This window comes from Paramormyrops kingsleyae, chromosome 2 (assembly GCF_048594095.1).
Source record: "Paramormyrops kingsleyae isolate MSU_618 chromosome 2, PKINGS_0.4, whole genome shotgun sequence".
Taxonomy (NCBI): Eukaryota; Metazoa; Chordata; class Actinopteri; order Osteoglossiformes; family Mormyridae; genus Paramormyrops; species Paramormyrops kingsleyae.
Window position 1 is genome coordinate 32367451 of NC_132798.1, and position 14163 is coordinate 32381613.

The 14163-nt window shown below is 48.4% G+C and overlaps 1 protein-coding gene and 1 long non-coding RNA gene across 2 annotated transcripts; one reads left to right on the forward strand and one right to left on the reverse strand.

The window, feature by feature from the left end:
• Positions 1-284: 284 nt before the first annotated feature.
• Positions 285-10591, reverse strand: chfr (checkpoint with forkhead and ring finger domains, E3 ubiquitin protein ligase). The gene is made up of 17 exons (XM_023812410.2): positions 9779-10591; positions 8851-8950; positions 8205-8314; positions 7579-7638; positions 6648-6758; positions 6385-6528; positions 6127-6301; positions 5876-6030; positions 5486-5648; positions 5240-5382; positions 4987-5103; positions 4818-4901; positions 4610-4680; positions 3902-3989; positions 3671-3778; positions 3503-3575; positions 285-3060 (listed from the first exon to the last, which is right to left on the reverse strand). Exons 1-17 carry the CDS (start codon positions 9888-9890, stop codon positions 3018-3020), a joined length of 1857 nt encoding a protein of 618 aa, XP_023668178.2. The 5' UTR covers positions 9891-10591; the 3' UTR covers positions 285-3017.
• Positions 10592-10809: 218 nt separating this feature from the next.
• On the forward strand, positions 10810-14146 carry LOC111844137 (uncharacterized). The gene is made up of 2 exons (XR_002838316.1): positions 10810-11084; positions 13484-14146. It is a non-coding gene; the product is annotated as an uncharacterized lncRNA (long non-coding RNA).
• The last annotated feature ends 17 nt before the right edge of the window (positions 14147-14163 follow it).

A 14163-nucleotide genomic window follows, 5' to 3' on the forward strand; every position in this document is an offset into this window, starting at 1 on the left:
TGGGGCTGCCTTGCAACTGATCAAATGGGTTCATATTCTCCTGCTATTGCCAGGCAGAGTCTTTGCAGGGTGCGCTAATGTCACAGCAGTAACAGTCTGCGGAGCTTTGGATTTCAAAGGGGAACTCTAAAAGCAGGCATTCATCAGCAAATAGTTCATGTAATGATCGTGTGCTTATAGAGAAAGTCATGAATGTCTGCATGGAGAAATCTGTATAAAAACCTTTTTAAATAAACCCCCATTATTGTGATTATAGACAGAACATTCCAGACAATACAAGACAGTGATTTTAACGCTTTATTAATGCCGTTAACCACGTGTTTTCAGAAGCAGGCCTATCTAACGGGAAATGATTCTCACTCAGGATCTCTAACAGCTGCAGCCCTTACGTCAGGCAGCACGGCTCTCTACAGCCACTCCCTTTGCCGCTAATCTAAAGCTCATAACTCACTCATGCCTTTATTTTATGCTGTAAGCTTAGATGAGGTAGAATTATCTTGTCCCCTCCAGTGAGGAAAAAAAGAAAAGGTGGGTAAACACCAAGAAAAGTGTTTCCCAACCTGGTCCATGGGGATCCACACAGTCCAAGTTTTTGCTCCCTCTCAGCTCCTGGTAGCAAAAATGTGGACTCTGCAGGTACCTGAGGACTAGGTTGGGAAATGCTGAGCTAGAACACAGCGATTCCCTCAGAGGAGGGCAGGGGGCCTGCAGACCTCAGTACCCCCCTCCCCCTCCCCCCCCATCCTGACCGGCAACCGGCCTGCGGTGACCCTCCAGTTAGGAGAGATTAAAATCCACCAGCCCCAGGGACCCCGTTTGGCTGCCACCCAGGGCTACAGTGGAATGCTGCCTTTCCTGCTCACGGTGAAAGCCGCCAGCACAGACACAGGAAATTAAGACTAGGGGCTGCCGGGGTCATCATGAACCCAGCGTGCCCCTCATCCCCCCCTTTACGTCAGTGTGGCGTGACTGGGGACGAGCCAAGCACCACTGGAGGAGTGCTGGATCACAAAGCGGAGGCCATAATCTCGGCAGCTGGAGGACCATCGATCCTCACCACAGGAAGGCGTTCCTCGAAACCGAACCACCCGGGAACCTCCAGCACTCTCGGCTGAAGCCAGAATGTCATAAATCTGTTTATGGGAACCGCTACACACATCCCATGTATCAGAATGAGGGAGGAGAAAGTAATCAGTCACTTTAATAGGATAAGCCAGTCAGAAAAGTATTTTAACTCTAATAAATGTGGGCTGATTAGGGGTTTGGAAGTCAATCTCATTAGCCCAAAACCAGGATAATTTTCCCCTGTTACCAAACCACATAATACGAAAGCAAACGGGTGGATTGTGGGCTGCCTGACCTACTAACAAGGTTAATGTTAGCGTGCAGCCTAGACTAGTTTGGGAAGCAGTGGGACTGGTTATTAAACAGGCACTGGTTTAACAGGACAGACAAACTGACCCCTGCAGTAATAGAATAATTAAGAACAATAACCCTACATCCTCACTTCCTTCTAACCTGTCAAACTTACATTTCATCAACTAAACAGGATCTTAGCAGTCAATTCGCCCTCCTCATCGCTGCTTTTCAAAAAGCACTACGAGCGACACAGCGGCTACGATTAAGGCTGCTGTTCAGAGCGGACGCTCCGCACTAGCGAAGGACCTCATCGAATCGCACAACAGGTCTGCAGGTGATTAAGGCCTCTCTACATATCGATGTCTGCGGACTCGAGCTTTGCTGCTACAGCCAAGCGCACGCATTCAGTCTTTAAGGTTTAACAGTGATTACAGCAAAAAAGAAAAACGCCTTTACTTCACTCCCCCCCCCCCCCCCCCCCCGCCCACCATATGGGCATGCCGCATTCTCTGTTCACAGGGCTCTCTTCATGGGGGTGTAGCACAGCACACCCCCTGCACGCTGCCCGTAACACTAATCACATGACCAAGTCGGTTACCGTGGGCATGTCTATGAGCCATTAAGGACCACAACTAAGTGGATCGGCTTGCTGTTTCACAGAGCCACCGAATCGGGGCTAATGAACTACGATAATAAGGCTGATTATCTCTAAGCAAAGCAGGAACCAAGATGGCTACCCCCCCCCCCCCTCCTCCATGAGTGATCACTGCTCCAAGCTACCCGCTGTTGCTGCCCAGTGTAAATCGCAGTGTCAGATGTGAATAGCATCACAGCATATCTAATATGCATGAGTGTCCACCGCTTCTCCCCCATAAATAAATACGAGTCGCCACAGAAACAGGGAGCTCTGATGCCAGGCTTTAACCTGACTTGGTACAGGATAAAAACTGAAATAAAATCAGGGCTAGCCAGGCGCTAACGCCATCACTCACTAACAGGAGGGAGGCCCTGTACACTCTCTGCCACTACGTTTCTTAACACTGGGACAAATACTCGGCAGCTTTGTGTCAGTAAGACGCCCCCCCTAAGGGAACGCATGGAGGAACTCCTACACTGTATCAGCTCTCTATTCAGAAACGCAGAGAGAAAAGCTAACCGCTAATGACAGGCGCACCAGCCACCTGGAGCCCGGCACTGCTGAGAAATGAACACGCATAGATAGGGAGACTCAAGCAATTATGCTGTAACACTGAGAAAGTTGCGAAAACACCATAGGAGCAACATGAGGAACAATGACAGAGAGCGTGACCTGATGAGCACACTAAGTGTGTGGGCGGGGATAGAGGAACCCCGCTGACATCACAGACGGAAGGCCCTCTGGGGGATTCCCACAGGCCTTACACAAAGACTACATTAATGAGGCTATTCACACCAATGCCTTTTTGTCCATTTGCAATGTTGACAGGCAAAATGGCATGAGATTGTAATGACTCGGGCTTCCTGAAAGTTACTCTTTTTGTCCTGGGGTGTCTCTGCTAAACCCGAGGGCTCCAGCATAGGCACCATCACCCAAAAAGGCACTCGGACACACCAAGAGAGCCTCCTCTCTCTCTCTCTCTCTCTCTCTCTCTCTCCAGGGGGAAGCGACGAGGGGCTCTTCAATTCTTAAAACGCGTCTGCTCACAAATGTGGTTGAACTTCCTGGAAGAAACCAAGAGAAAGGACAGTACAGTTTGACTTCACCTACTGAATCAAAAGTCAAGTAAGCAAAACAGAGATGGGGGACTAACTCCCCCTGCTGACGAAAAACACAATAGCACTTGATGTCAAGAGGCAGACTTGATGAGACCACATCACACAGCCTTAGGTCAGGTGGGACTCAATCTGCAGGGTAGTTAAGACTGTGGATATGTAAACTGAAGAACTGAAGGGTTAACTTAAGCTTCACCAAGGAGGGACCTTGCCATACCTTTCAAAGGGCTGCCTAACATGAATTGTTACAGGCAGTGATTTTTTTTCCCCATTGCTTATTCTTTACGAGCCTGACAGCTAGAAAATGTGAAACAAGCCAGCAGGCAGAAGAGAGCCTGAAGGATGCCATAAGCAGTGTATGCCACTAGGGGGCGCTGTGAAAGGTACTCACATAGCATGGTGGGCCTTCACCTGTGTGCGACAGTTGCGTCCCCAGTAGCAGTCAGGACGAGATGTTACAGCCGCTGTGTGTTCAGAACAGGCAGAGGGAACAGATCAGACAGTGCTGTCAGCGACTCTTCTGAAGAAGCGGCCGGGTCGGGCCGGGCTGGGGCCTCACCTGGAAGCTCGGAGGCTGGGATGTTCTGCCTGTACTTGTAGGCCAGTTCCTTGAAGGCTCTCAGGCCACAACAGTGGCACAGGACGGTGTTGGCAGTAATGCGATAGTCTAAGATATTGGACGGGAGAGCGCCCATTACAATCAGGGGTGTCAGGGGGGCAGGGCGGGGAGTAAGGGAGGTGGGGCGGAGCGGGGGTGGGGCGGAGCAGGGCTCGCCAGGCGGCAGCTGACCTGATAGGTGGAAGGTACCCTGCTGAAGGGCCTGCAGACTGTCCTGGAGCATCTCCTTCCAGGACATGCCTCTGGAAGCCAGGTAATTCTGCCAGAAAAAGCAGCGTTAGACATGGAGTGGACCTCAGACAGGGAGTCCTGCGACCAAAGACAGCTAATACAGGACAGCTAAAAGGTACTGCTGGACCTGGATAAGACTAATGTGATTAAAGAGGAAATCTATGGAATGGAGAGAGCCAGCTGAAGGCCAAGACACCAGACAGAGGGAAATCTATACTAACCAAAGCAACGGTTTGCCAGATTGGGAGAGGCCATTACCAACCAAAGTGGCTGTTTGATAGCCAGAGAGAGGTCTATATTAACCAGAGCAAGTGTTTGAGAGACAAAGAGCGTTCTCTTTTATCGCAAGTGACAGTGTGCCAGAGAGAAAGAGGTCTATTATTAACCAGCGTGATTCTTTGTCAGACCAAGAAAGGTATATTTTAACCAAAACAACTGTTTGCCAGACAGAGGGAGGTCGATATTAACCCCAGCAAGTGTTTTCCAGACAGAGCATTCACTTAACTACAGTGACAGTTTGCCAGACAGAAAGAGGTATATATTAACCAGCGCAACTATCTGTCAGACCGAGAGAGGTCTATTTTAACAAAATCAACTCTTTGCCAGACAGAGGGAGGTCTATATTAACAACAGAACAGGGGAGATTACCTGAAGGATATCGGACTCGTAATTATTGCTGTTGAGCACTCCATCAAGGCATTTTTCTGTGAGGTTGAGTTCTGAGGGAACAAATATTCATGAGGAGGACAATGACGACAACTCAGGTCATCAAACTGCCTCAGAATGGACAAGCAAGTTACTGTGAACATGAGCACTGATCCCATGCGGGGAGGACAACCGTCACTGAACTGCATACCGCTGAATGGCGCCAGGCAGCCCTGACATCCGGTCCGCTGGCACCCCCAGTACATGTGGCAGAACGGCAGGTGACACGTGGCGCCTAGCGGGGCAGGGGTGAAAGGTCAGTGGCAGACCGCAAGCTGAGGAGCTCCCATGGCGAGCGATGCCCCCTAGAGGTCACTCACACTGCTGCGTGAATAAGGGGTGGTTGGCCAGTTCACCACGGCGGTCTGGCATGGGCTGTAAGCAGCACGTGCAAATCACATGACTGCCCTGGAGAGGGCATGTGTATTCCTGAAGAGCTGGAGAAGGGAACAATCAGGAAGACTATGACCTCAGTTAATGTCACCATTATCATCGGGACCCTAACTAGCAGGGCGGTAATCTAAATCAAAATTCCAGGATCCGGAACACCAAGGGTATCGGTTTCAGGTGTACCTGAAGGGGTACTGGCGGATGTGGAGGGTCCCTCCCCTAAAGGCTTAGTGAACTGCTCGCCCCGCGTCACTCCAGAGACCGAGGCCCCATGGACGCCATCCTTCCTGTAGCCGGGACACTGCCTGCACATGACGAAGGGCTGGCTGGAAGACAGACAGTGGGTGGACCAGTGGTCAGTAACGGAAGAGCCGCAGTAGGCTGTCGTGGGATGGCGGTGTGCCGGGACGTTCTAGCTGCGGGGCCCACCTGATGTCAGAGGTATCGCTGTCGTTGTCAGAGAGCTCAAACAGGTAGTCAGAGCTGCCTTCCTCGTCGGACAGGGACCGCTCGAGTTTGGGCTGCACCATGTCCTCAGTGATCTTGTTGCGCATGTCCATGTTCTTCAGATCTTCCTCGCTGCGGCTTTTCTCTGACAGAGACAGACGGGCGACATCAGGGAGGCACCGGCCAGGTCTAAAGCCACAGCTTGGGACGAGGATTATTAACCAAATTATACAACGCTACAAGCACTGCTTCCATAAGCAGAGGGTGAGCTACTGGCCTGCTACCCTGACAGACCAGCAGTCACATTTTCTCCTGGTACTGGGCCTGGCCAGTTCCGAGCGAGGCCCCTAGCCTCTGTGGATCCCCACGTACCTGGGTGCTGCAGCAGGTACGCCTCCACCAGGTTGTTAAGGATGTGGTTCTTGCGGATCCTCTCCACGGGGCAGCGGCAGGTAGGACACAGGGAGGAGCGTTCCATCCAGCTGGAGTAGCAGGCCGCGCAGAAGGTGTGCATGCAGGGCTGGAGGCTGACGGCAGAGGGGGGGAGAGGGGGAGAGGGGGCTCAGAGCAGCGCACAAGAGAGGGAACGAACAGATGGACGGATAGGCGGAGCAAGCTCTCACCTCACACAGTCATACAGCAGGTCCTGGCAGATGATACAGGTCAGTGATTCCTCCATCTTGTCAACCTTTGACCCCTCTGCAGCTCCCTTCCGCACAGGGGCCTCCACGGGCCCCTTATGGGGGCCCTCAGCCTCAGTGGACTCCGTGTCAGGCAGGTCAAACTCATAATCCTTTTCTGAAGGTAAAGGAAGGACAGGCTGAGCGGTGATGGTCGAGCGACTCTCTGGGATGGGAGTGACGGTAAAAAGTGAGTAGTACCAGTTTTTCTCCTTTTCCTCTCTGGTTCTGTCTCATCATCCCCAGCCTCCGTCTTTCGGACATCTCTTGTACACGGAGGCTTCACTCTTGTGTCTACGCGTTCTGGCCCCGGGGCATCATGGGATGCGAGAGACGTCTCAGAACCTGCAAGCGAGTAAGACTCACAAATCAGGTTGCCTGGAACACGAGAGGAAGCTGAGCTTAGAAGCCCAAACCCAGTGTCATTCTGGGTGCCCTAACCGAGGAGGCCGTCTGAGACCCACCGTGACCAGCTTCAGCGGGACAGGCTGCTGGAGTGGAGGTGCAGAACACATGTGAGCTGGAGGTGGAGGGCTGTGGCTCATCTTGAGTTGCCCTTGTCTGCTCAGGGGATGCTGCCAAAACAAGCACAAACAGCATCGGTCAAGAGCATAAGCCTTCCTGCTAAAAGCCATGTCGTCTACAACATCTGGAAGAAAAAAAACAACAACAAAAAACTTTACATCCACATGTTTGGAATCCCTTTGAAAATGCAGGACTTCAACCTATGGGGAGGAAAACCTACCACTGATTTTCAAGTCAGCAGTATATATTATATATAATTAAAGGATAGTCATCTACAATTATACATGCATGTATATACGAAATATGCATGATTGTTTTTCTCCTCCTCCGCCCTCTAAATCCGTAGAGCCGTAATTGTCCTATATCACAAACCATAGCTGTGTCCGAGGAACACAGTGATATTCTTAAGCAGGGTAGGGCACCGGGGCGTAGGACAAACAGTACTGCCATACAAGACAGTACATGAATTAGTAAACAAATAAGCAATAAATATGTGCAATGTGCAAATAACAGAGATAGTGTGCCGGCTCTCAGAAGCCATCCGTGGCTGACAGCTCTTCCTGTACAGAAGGTCGGCATTATGCCCAAATGGAGAATTCCACACATTTGAAGACAGACTGAGGACAATCCTGGACATGCCGCTCACTTACACTGGAGACTCTCACCATGCCCAAATCCATTAAATCAGTGTTTCCCAAAAGGGTCCTCAGGGACCCACAATCGGTCCATGTTTTTGTTCCCTCCGAGCTCCCTGTCAGACAGCCCGTTCTTGCTGCAAAAATGAGGACTGTCTGTGGGTCCACGCGGACGGAATTGGGAAACACTGCATTGAAGGAAAGCAAAGAGGACGGACAGACAGCAAGGACTCACCTGTGGCATATCGCAGAGCCGCCGACTGCAGAGGAATAGAATGGTAGACGTATGCTATGTCTGCAGGGAAGGATACAAGGTTAGGGTGTAAAGGCACCGGATTGACAACCTATTAATCAGCGAGGTACAAGGGTGAAATAAAATTATAATGAAACACTGGTGGCCTGGAGCATTTTGGCGGGGGGTGTTAAGGGCCTCACTTACGGGCCTAACAGACGGGTGACTATTCTGCCGAGACTGAAACCAATCAGACACAGAGGCCTAATCTGCTGTCCTACAGGATTTAGCGTTAAACATACAGGACGCTCAATAATATGAGAAGTTTAAAGTGGACGTAGAAAAACGTCTCCCACTAGGAACACAGACCCCACCACAGTTCACAAGGAATTGAAGGCAGAAACATTACATCATCTCAGACAGACTCTACCATCCCACACTTTGCATCTAACTAATAACGTATGAGTTCATGTATGTCCAGATAATGGAAACAGAGCTTAATACTAAGCAACTATCACACAACATAGACTAGACCCACAAAACCACAACAACAAAGCCTTTATTTCCTTAGACATGCACTGGAAATAACTAAAACAATCATCATCACCACCATCATCACCGATGCTCACTTTGCTCTGGGTCATTTTTCCTGTACACAAAGTAGATCACGTCACCGCTCTGCAAAGGGTGCACCTGCTTCTTAACCAGTTTGGACATGTTGATCACAGTGCCGTTGGTGCTGAGGAAATAAAATTTGTCAATTAATCTCTAAATCTGCAAAAACCACATGAGCGGCACACCTGACCTTGGTTCCATCATGCGCAAATGACTGAAATCACAATGTTAGAAGAGCAAAACCATCATCACAGTGGCCTGTGTGATTAAAGATGGCTGTCATTGTAACAAAACAAACTAGTCCCAAATCCACTAGAACATGATTCATATAACATCCAAAATCGCCCCCCATCCCATCTTCATTCAGAAGCATTTTGTTAATGAGTCCTGTGTCCACAGTCAGAGTTCAGAGCTAGACTCAACAATCCATCGTTACACTTTTAAGTTAGCCTGCCTGGCTTTCTTTCTCCCTCCCATCCATCCATCCATCCATATCCAGAATAGAGCCACTGTGAAACCGGTTGAAACGCCAATCCACTGTAGGGCACATACATTCACAGACAGCAACCCTAAACTTTTAACTAATATTTGATGTACTAAATTGTCTGTAAGTTTATCCCGGAAGAATCATTTAAAAAAAGAGAAAAAACCCAAAATTACCTCATGTCCTCCAACCAGACTTCACCTGAGTGTTCATCTTGCACTATTTTACAGTGATCCCCTGAGACCAGTTTATTTGCAGGAAAGGAGAGATCGCACCCTAGAAAAAGTAAAATACAGATTGGTTGAGCAATATACAATTAACATTTTAATAAAAATTACATTCCAATTCCAAAAAAACAAAAACTAAACTCTACATTATGACCAGCTGGGTGATTTGGCAGAATATTGGAGGACGAATAAAGAAGGGGACCCTAATTAACCCCAAGCTCTAGAAACCACACAAAGGGGGACCTTTAAAGCCTTTATCCCAGGTCTGAATCCCACCAATGGAAAAGCGCTCATTAATATTCATAGCACGCATGCGCCGTAGACATCCGAAGGCGGACCTGATGGAGCGCAGCGCACGTCACCTGAGTGGAGTCTGGCAAAAACTCAGCAAAACATCGGGGGGCCGTGGAAATTTGCATAATCACCTACATTATTGTAATAAGATCCAACCCCATGCACATGAATATTAATTATACTATTAGAATAACTTTAATAAACAAAGTTTAAGACACCTAGTCAGAAATTTAGCGCATGCTTTAAAATGTTTCAAAAGAGAGCGTATATTAATTTTGTTTTTCTTAAACGATCATAAATGGTTATATTTTTAAGGCGTGTCCTCCATTCTGAAATCACAATGTTAGAATGTATATATAATGTATATATTAAACTAGCATCCGCATTCTATAGTCAGTAAAAAATAATCAGTTGGACAAAAGACAGATTAGTTAGCGATGGGTCTACCAGTACTTAAAGACACGAACTGGCTACTGTGTCATTAAAGGAACTGAAAAGACGAAATGCGGTTAACGAGTCGGAGGGAGGGGGTGTCAAACAGCTAGTGCATAGTCACCAGCTACCCGGTTTAATCCTGTCTTACCCCTTCTTCTTCCCACCGTGCACTCCTTGTTGACCAGCAGCACTTCTGAGCCCGCACCCGGGTCCAGCTTCACCAGCCTCCCCCAGGGCTGCGCCTTGGCCCGGTCCTCCATCTCCAAGGGCCGAGCAGCACAGGCCAGGCGCAGCAAGGCGTTAACCGGTTAAGCGGTGAGCTGAATACGCGAGTTTAACCCGCTACTGGGCAAGTCCACATTAAACAACGTCGGGCGTCACGGCGCCGTAAAACAACGGTGATGTTTTTAACAGAAGACTAGTTAACGGAGTTATCCAGCTGTTAAACCGCAAGCGAGTTTGCCTTAAGGAGAAATCTAGAAAGTTGTTAACGAGAAGACTAGTTAACTTTGTGTATTCTAGCCTTGATTAGTAAAAATCGACTGGATTTTTTTAAATCCGACTTTACTTCAGAAAGAAGTACTCGAATGTCTAAACTCTCCAGACTGTCTAAAGTGACTAAGTACACTCGGTAAATGACAACTAGCTGCAGACGAAAGTAAAGGCGAAGCCCCGACTTTGAAGACGGTGTCTCCCTCCCCCTTTTTATTTTTCGTCTTTCTTTTCCAGGCCGCTTTTTACTCACGAAATATCCGCGAACACAGTCAAACAAGCACGAATTGTTATCTAATTCCCCGGCGATGCCGACGACCTGTCCCGCTAGCGGACACTCTGCGGCGAAAACATTCTCTTTTGTTATTTTCAGAAGAGATTTAAAGTCCTTTCATTTCCTTGCCTGTGCGCACAGTCACGCACTTCCTGGCAACCAAAGGCATTTACACATGTCAGCTGATGGGGGAGGCAGACTGAGGGAATGAAGCCAGTCTAGGGGACGCCATGTCACATGAGGTATTTACACACATCAGATGACGGGGGAGGCAGACTGAGGGAATGAAGCCAGTCTAGGGGACGCCATGTTACATGAGGTATTTACACACATCAGCTGATGAGGGAGGCAGACTGAGGGAATGAAGCCAGTCTGGGGAAAGCCATGTCACATGAAGTGTTTACACACATCAGCTGACTGAGGGATTGAAGCCAATCCAGGGGATGCCATGTCACATGTGGTGTTTATACATGTCAGCTGATGGGGGAGGCAGATTGAAGAAATGAAGCCAGTGTGCGGGATGCCATGTCACATGAGATATTTCTACACAGCTGATGGAGGAGAAAAACTGAGGGAATGAAGCCAGTCTGCAGGATGCCATGTCAACTGAGGTGTTTCTACACGCCAACTGATAGGGGAGGCAGACAGAGGGAATGAAGCCGGTCTGGGCAAAGCCATGTCACACGAGGTATTTCTACACATCAACTGATGGGGGGGGGGGGGGCAGACTGAAGGATGGAGTTAGAACATAGGTAGATGGATGGGAATGAAGTGTGTCTGAGGTATTTTATTTTACATGACACAAATCAGTATATGAAGAGAGAAGCAGAATCTAATACAATTTAAAAAAGATTTTCCCTAGACAAATGTAGAAATATAGTGTTTCCACATTCAAATGCATCAGTCACTGGTATGTATACACTGTTATATAAGCATTTGTATGTTTAAAAATTCATAAAATGGATGAATTTGAGATAGATCACTCAACTTCACTGAAATACAATTAAAATGCAAAATAATATGCATGTCATTATTATTCAAATACATAACACACATGTGATGTTGCCATAATGTAATCGAACAAAAGGAAATTTTCCTTCAGGTTTTCAAATGAATATTCCTTAAGGAAATCCAAAATTCCAAGTGTGTCTAGTCCAGAATATGACAGAATTGTACTGGAATTCCAAACAGGGCAATAATATTCCTGCTGTTGCAATATCCAGAGGGTAATTTCAAGGTATTTTCCTTCATAATGAACACAGCGTGCATGTTTTGCCATTATATAAGCCAGGTAATTAATGCACTGTTAACAATGACGGACTGGGAAACAAAAAAAAAGTGGTTCATTTGTATTCAGCAGCGTTTCCCTGCTGTCCACCGGTAACTATTAATGAGTCACCCCTGAGTTAACCCCCTGATTTGATTTACAACGATTAGCTAAGCAAAATTACATTTTCCTTCATGGGATCAAAAGGAGAGATAAAACGCACGGGGCAGGAAATTTCCCTCATTCGATGATTAAAGGCTCAAACAGAGAAATGTATGATGGGAAATCGGCCCATGTTCCATAGCACCCGCCACTGGTCACCGACGGGAGGTAACCTATGTGGCCAGGGATGCGTGATGATCAGCCGGCATCCGGACGGGCTGGGGGGGGATTGGATGGATGGTCCCAGGGGGCCCTTGGAAGTCAGTCTGGTGTCTGGGCCAGATAAAGAGTAACTGTCTAATCTGATCACCCTCTGACCTGTCAGAACCCCCAGCAATCTGGTCAGAAACACAACCGCGCTCTGCTTCGCACACTGATTTTAAAGTTCAGGTAAATATATATAGCCTAGACATAGTTTGTTTATAGCTTAACCCTTCCAAACATGCAGTGGAACCTTATGTGACCACGCATATCACTAAATGTACGCTAATAACTTAATATATGGTGTAGTAATGCTTGTATATGCATTTTCAGAGGAATACCCAAGTACGCAAGGTAACACCCAAGCAGGGTGTTACCTGTTAGACCTTCTGACACACAGAACTCAGGTGTGGTCCAACTGCAAAGCTCAGAGACCTTCCCAATGTCACCGCGCCAGAAAGCGGGGCTGTTTCCTCAGCAATTCCCCCCCCCCCACTCCCCCAGTAGTGTGCCATTAATGGGAAGGAAAAGCGGGTGCTGATGAGCGTGTGGCTCCCCTTTCCGATAATGGGATCATTCCTCATTGTTAGCACTTGTTCTGGAAAGCAAGGCGTTCGCCCCGAGACAGCTGGGACCCGCAGGAATACAACTGCGTACAAAGCGGGTTATTTATATCAGATAGACGGCAGAGTCAGCTGCTCACAAACAGCAGCGTTTCATTACGGATGCGAGTTGTCTTCGGCTTCAGCGCCTACGTAAGTGCGCCTGTTCCCCATCGCGCCTTGCAAGAGCAACTTGAAGATAAATCTAGTGGAGAATGGTACAGGTCCGCCCACCCCTTATCTCTGCCAGTATGTTCACTCTGGATCTTATACTGCTTTGCAGCACTGTGTACATGCATTTATTTAAATGAACAGGAAATAAGCACAGGCCCTTGTCATGCGGGAGCGACCCCCCCTGGAAGCCTGATAAGGCTCCTACGTACTGCGTGAACATTATCTCCCCAGCTGGCCTAATTACAGCTGCTCGTCGTCCCCCGCTAACTGCGAGAGGCCGTGTCTAATTAGCGCGGGGCTCGCCGAGCATTAGCACGTTATCGCAAGGTTAACTTATCAGCGAGACCGCAGAAGCTGCCAGGGAAGGCTGGGCTGGGTAGGGTGCACTGTACCGTCTCGGCCACCGGGGGTAGTCCTTGCTCTTCGGAAACATTCAAGAATTGACATTCCGATCACCTTGTGAGGAGCAGCGAAATGATCCACTTTGGACTGGATCTTCTCCCTATTCTTTTTGTAAAATGTGCCAATAAATTGACAAAGAAATTCAAATTAAATACAGAAGCTGGGTTCTATCTATTTTTTTGTCTGTCAGACGGTAATTGCGGCCGGCTGAATGAGCACGGAACATGGAGTCTGCTAGATGTTTTGATAGCTTCCCATTTCTTTGGTTGTCTCCGGCAGACGGGTAAAAAACAAGAAAGCAAGTGCTGGACCTTGTGAAGATCGCACAGTGCATGTTGAGTCTGCATCAGACCCGGGTACCACCACGAGGCCCAGTACCATCCAGCTGGTTCAGTATCCTCACAGATGACCACCCACATGCAGAGGATTAGCCGTGGCATGTTACATCGCCCTCTGCTGGCGATTAAATGTTAAACACTGCACTGGGCGCAGTGTCAACCTGCAGGAGCTAGAGCATGAGCTTGGTGTTCCTCCCAAGCAGACTCTGACCTCACGGCCAAAACTGAGGCTCCCAACGGTCCTGCTGTGCGTGATTTCCCAGTTAGCATTCCTCCTGTTCCGAGTCTGGCTCCAATCAGCACCTCATCACAATTCTGCGGATGCCGAGGACCTGGACCGCCATTCTCCCGGCCGGATCTGCGTTTTCGCCACACAGATCCTACGATCAGAGACGGCTGAATCCCCAGAAACACCCCCCACTCTCACCCCCACCCCCTGGCAATCCAGCCTCGTGTGGGAAATTAAAGACAAAGAGAGGGCCTTTGTGATTTCATTTATAAACGCTTTAACATTTAGAGCCTAGAGCGTGCCCTTTGAAAATGCCTATTACACTGGGTGACAAGAATTACAAGCAAATAAAAGGACATGTATTCTAATAATGGATTTCATAATATGCAAGG

Excerpts from the sequence above, each read along its gene's own strand:
- chfr (XM_023812410.2), bottom strand. The coding sequence starts at position 9,890 with ATGGAGGACCGGGCCAAGGCGCAGCCCTGGGGGAGGCTGGTGAAGCTG. Across the intron at positions 4,681-4,817 it reads CTGCCTGGCGCCATTCAGCG|AACTCAACCTCACAGAAAAA; the intron begins GTATGCAGTTCA and ends TTGTTCCCTCAG. Across the intron at positions 3,576-3,670 it reads CCCAGCCTCCGAGCTTCCAG|CGGCTGTAACATCTCGTCCT; the intron begins GTGAGGCCCCAG and ends CTGAACACACAG.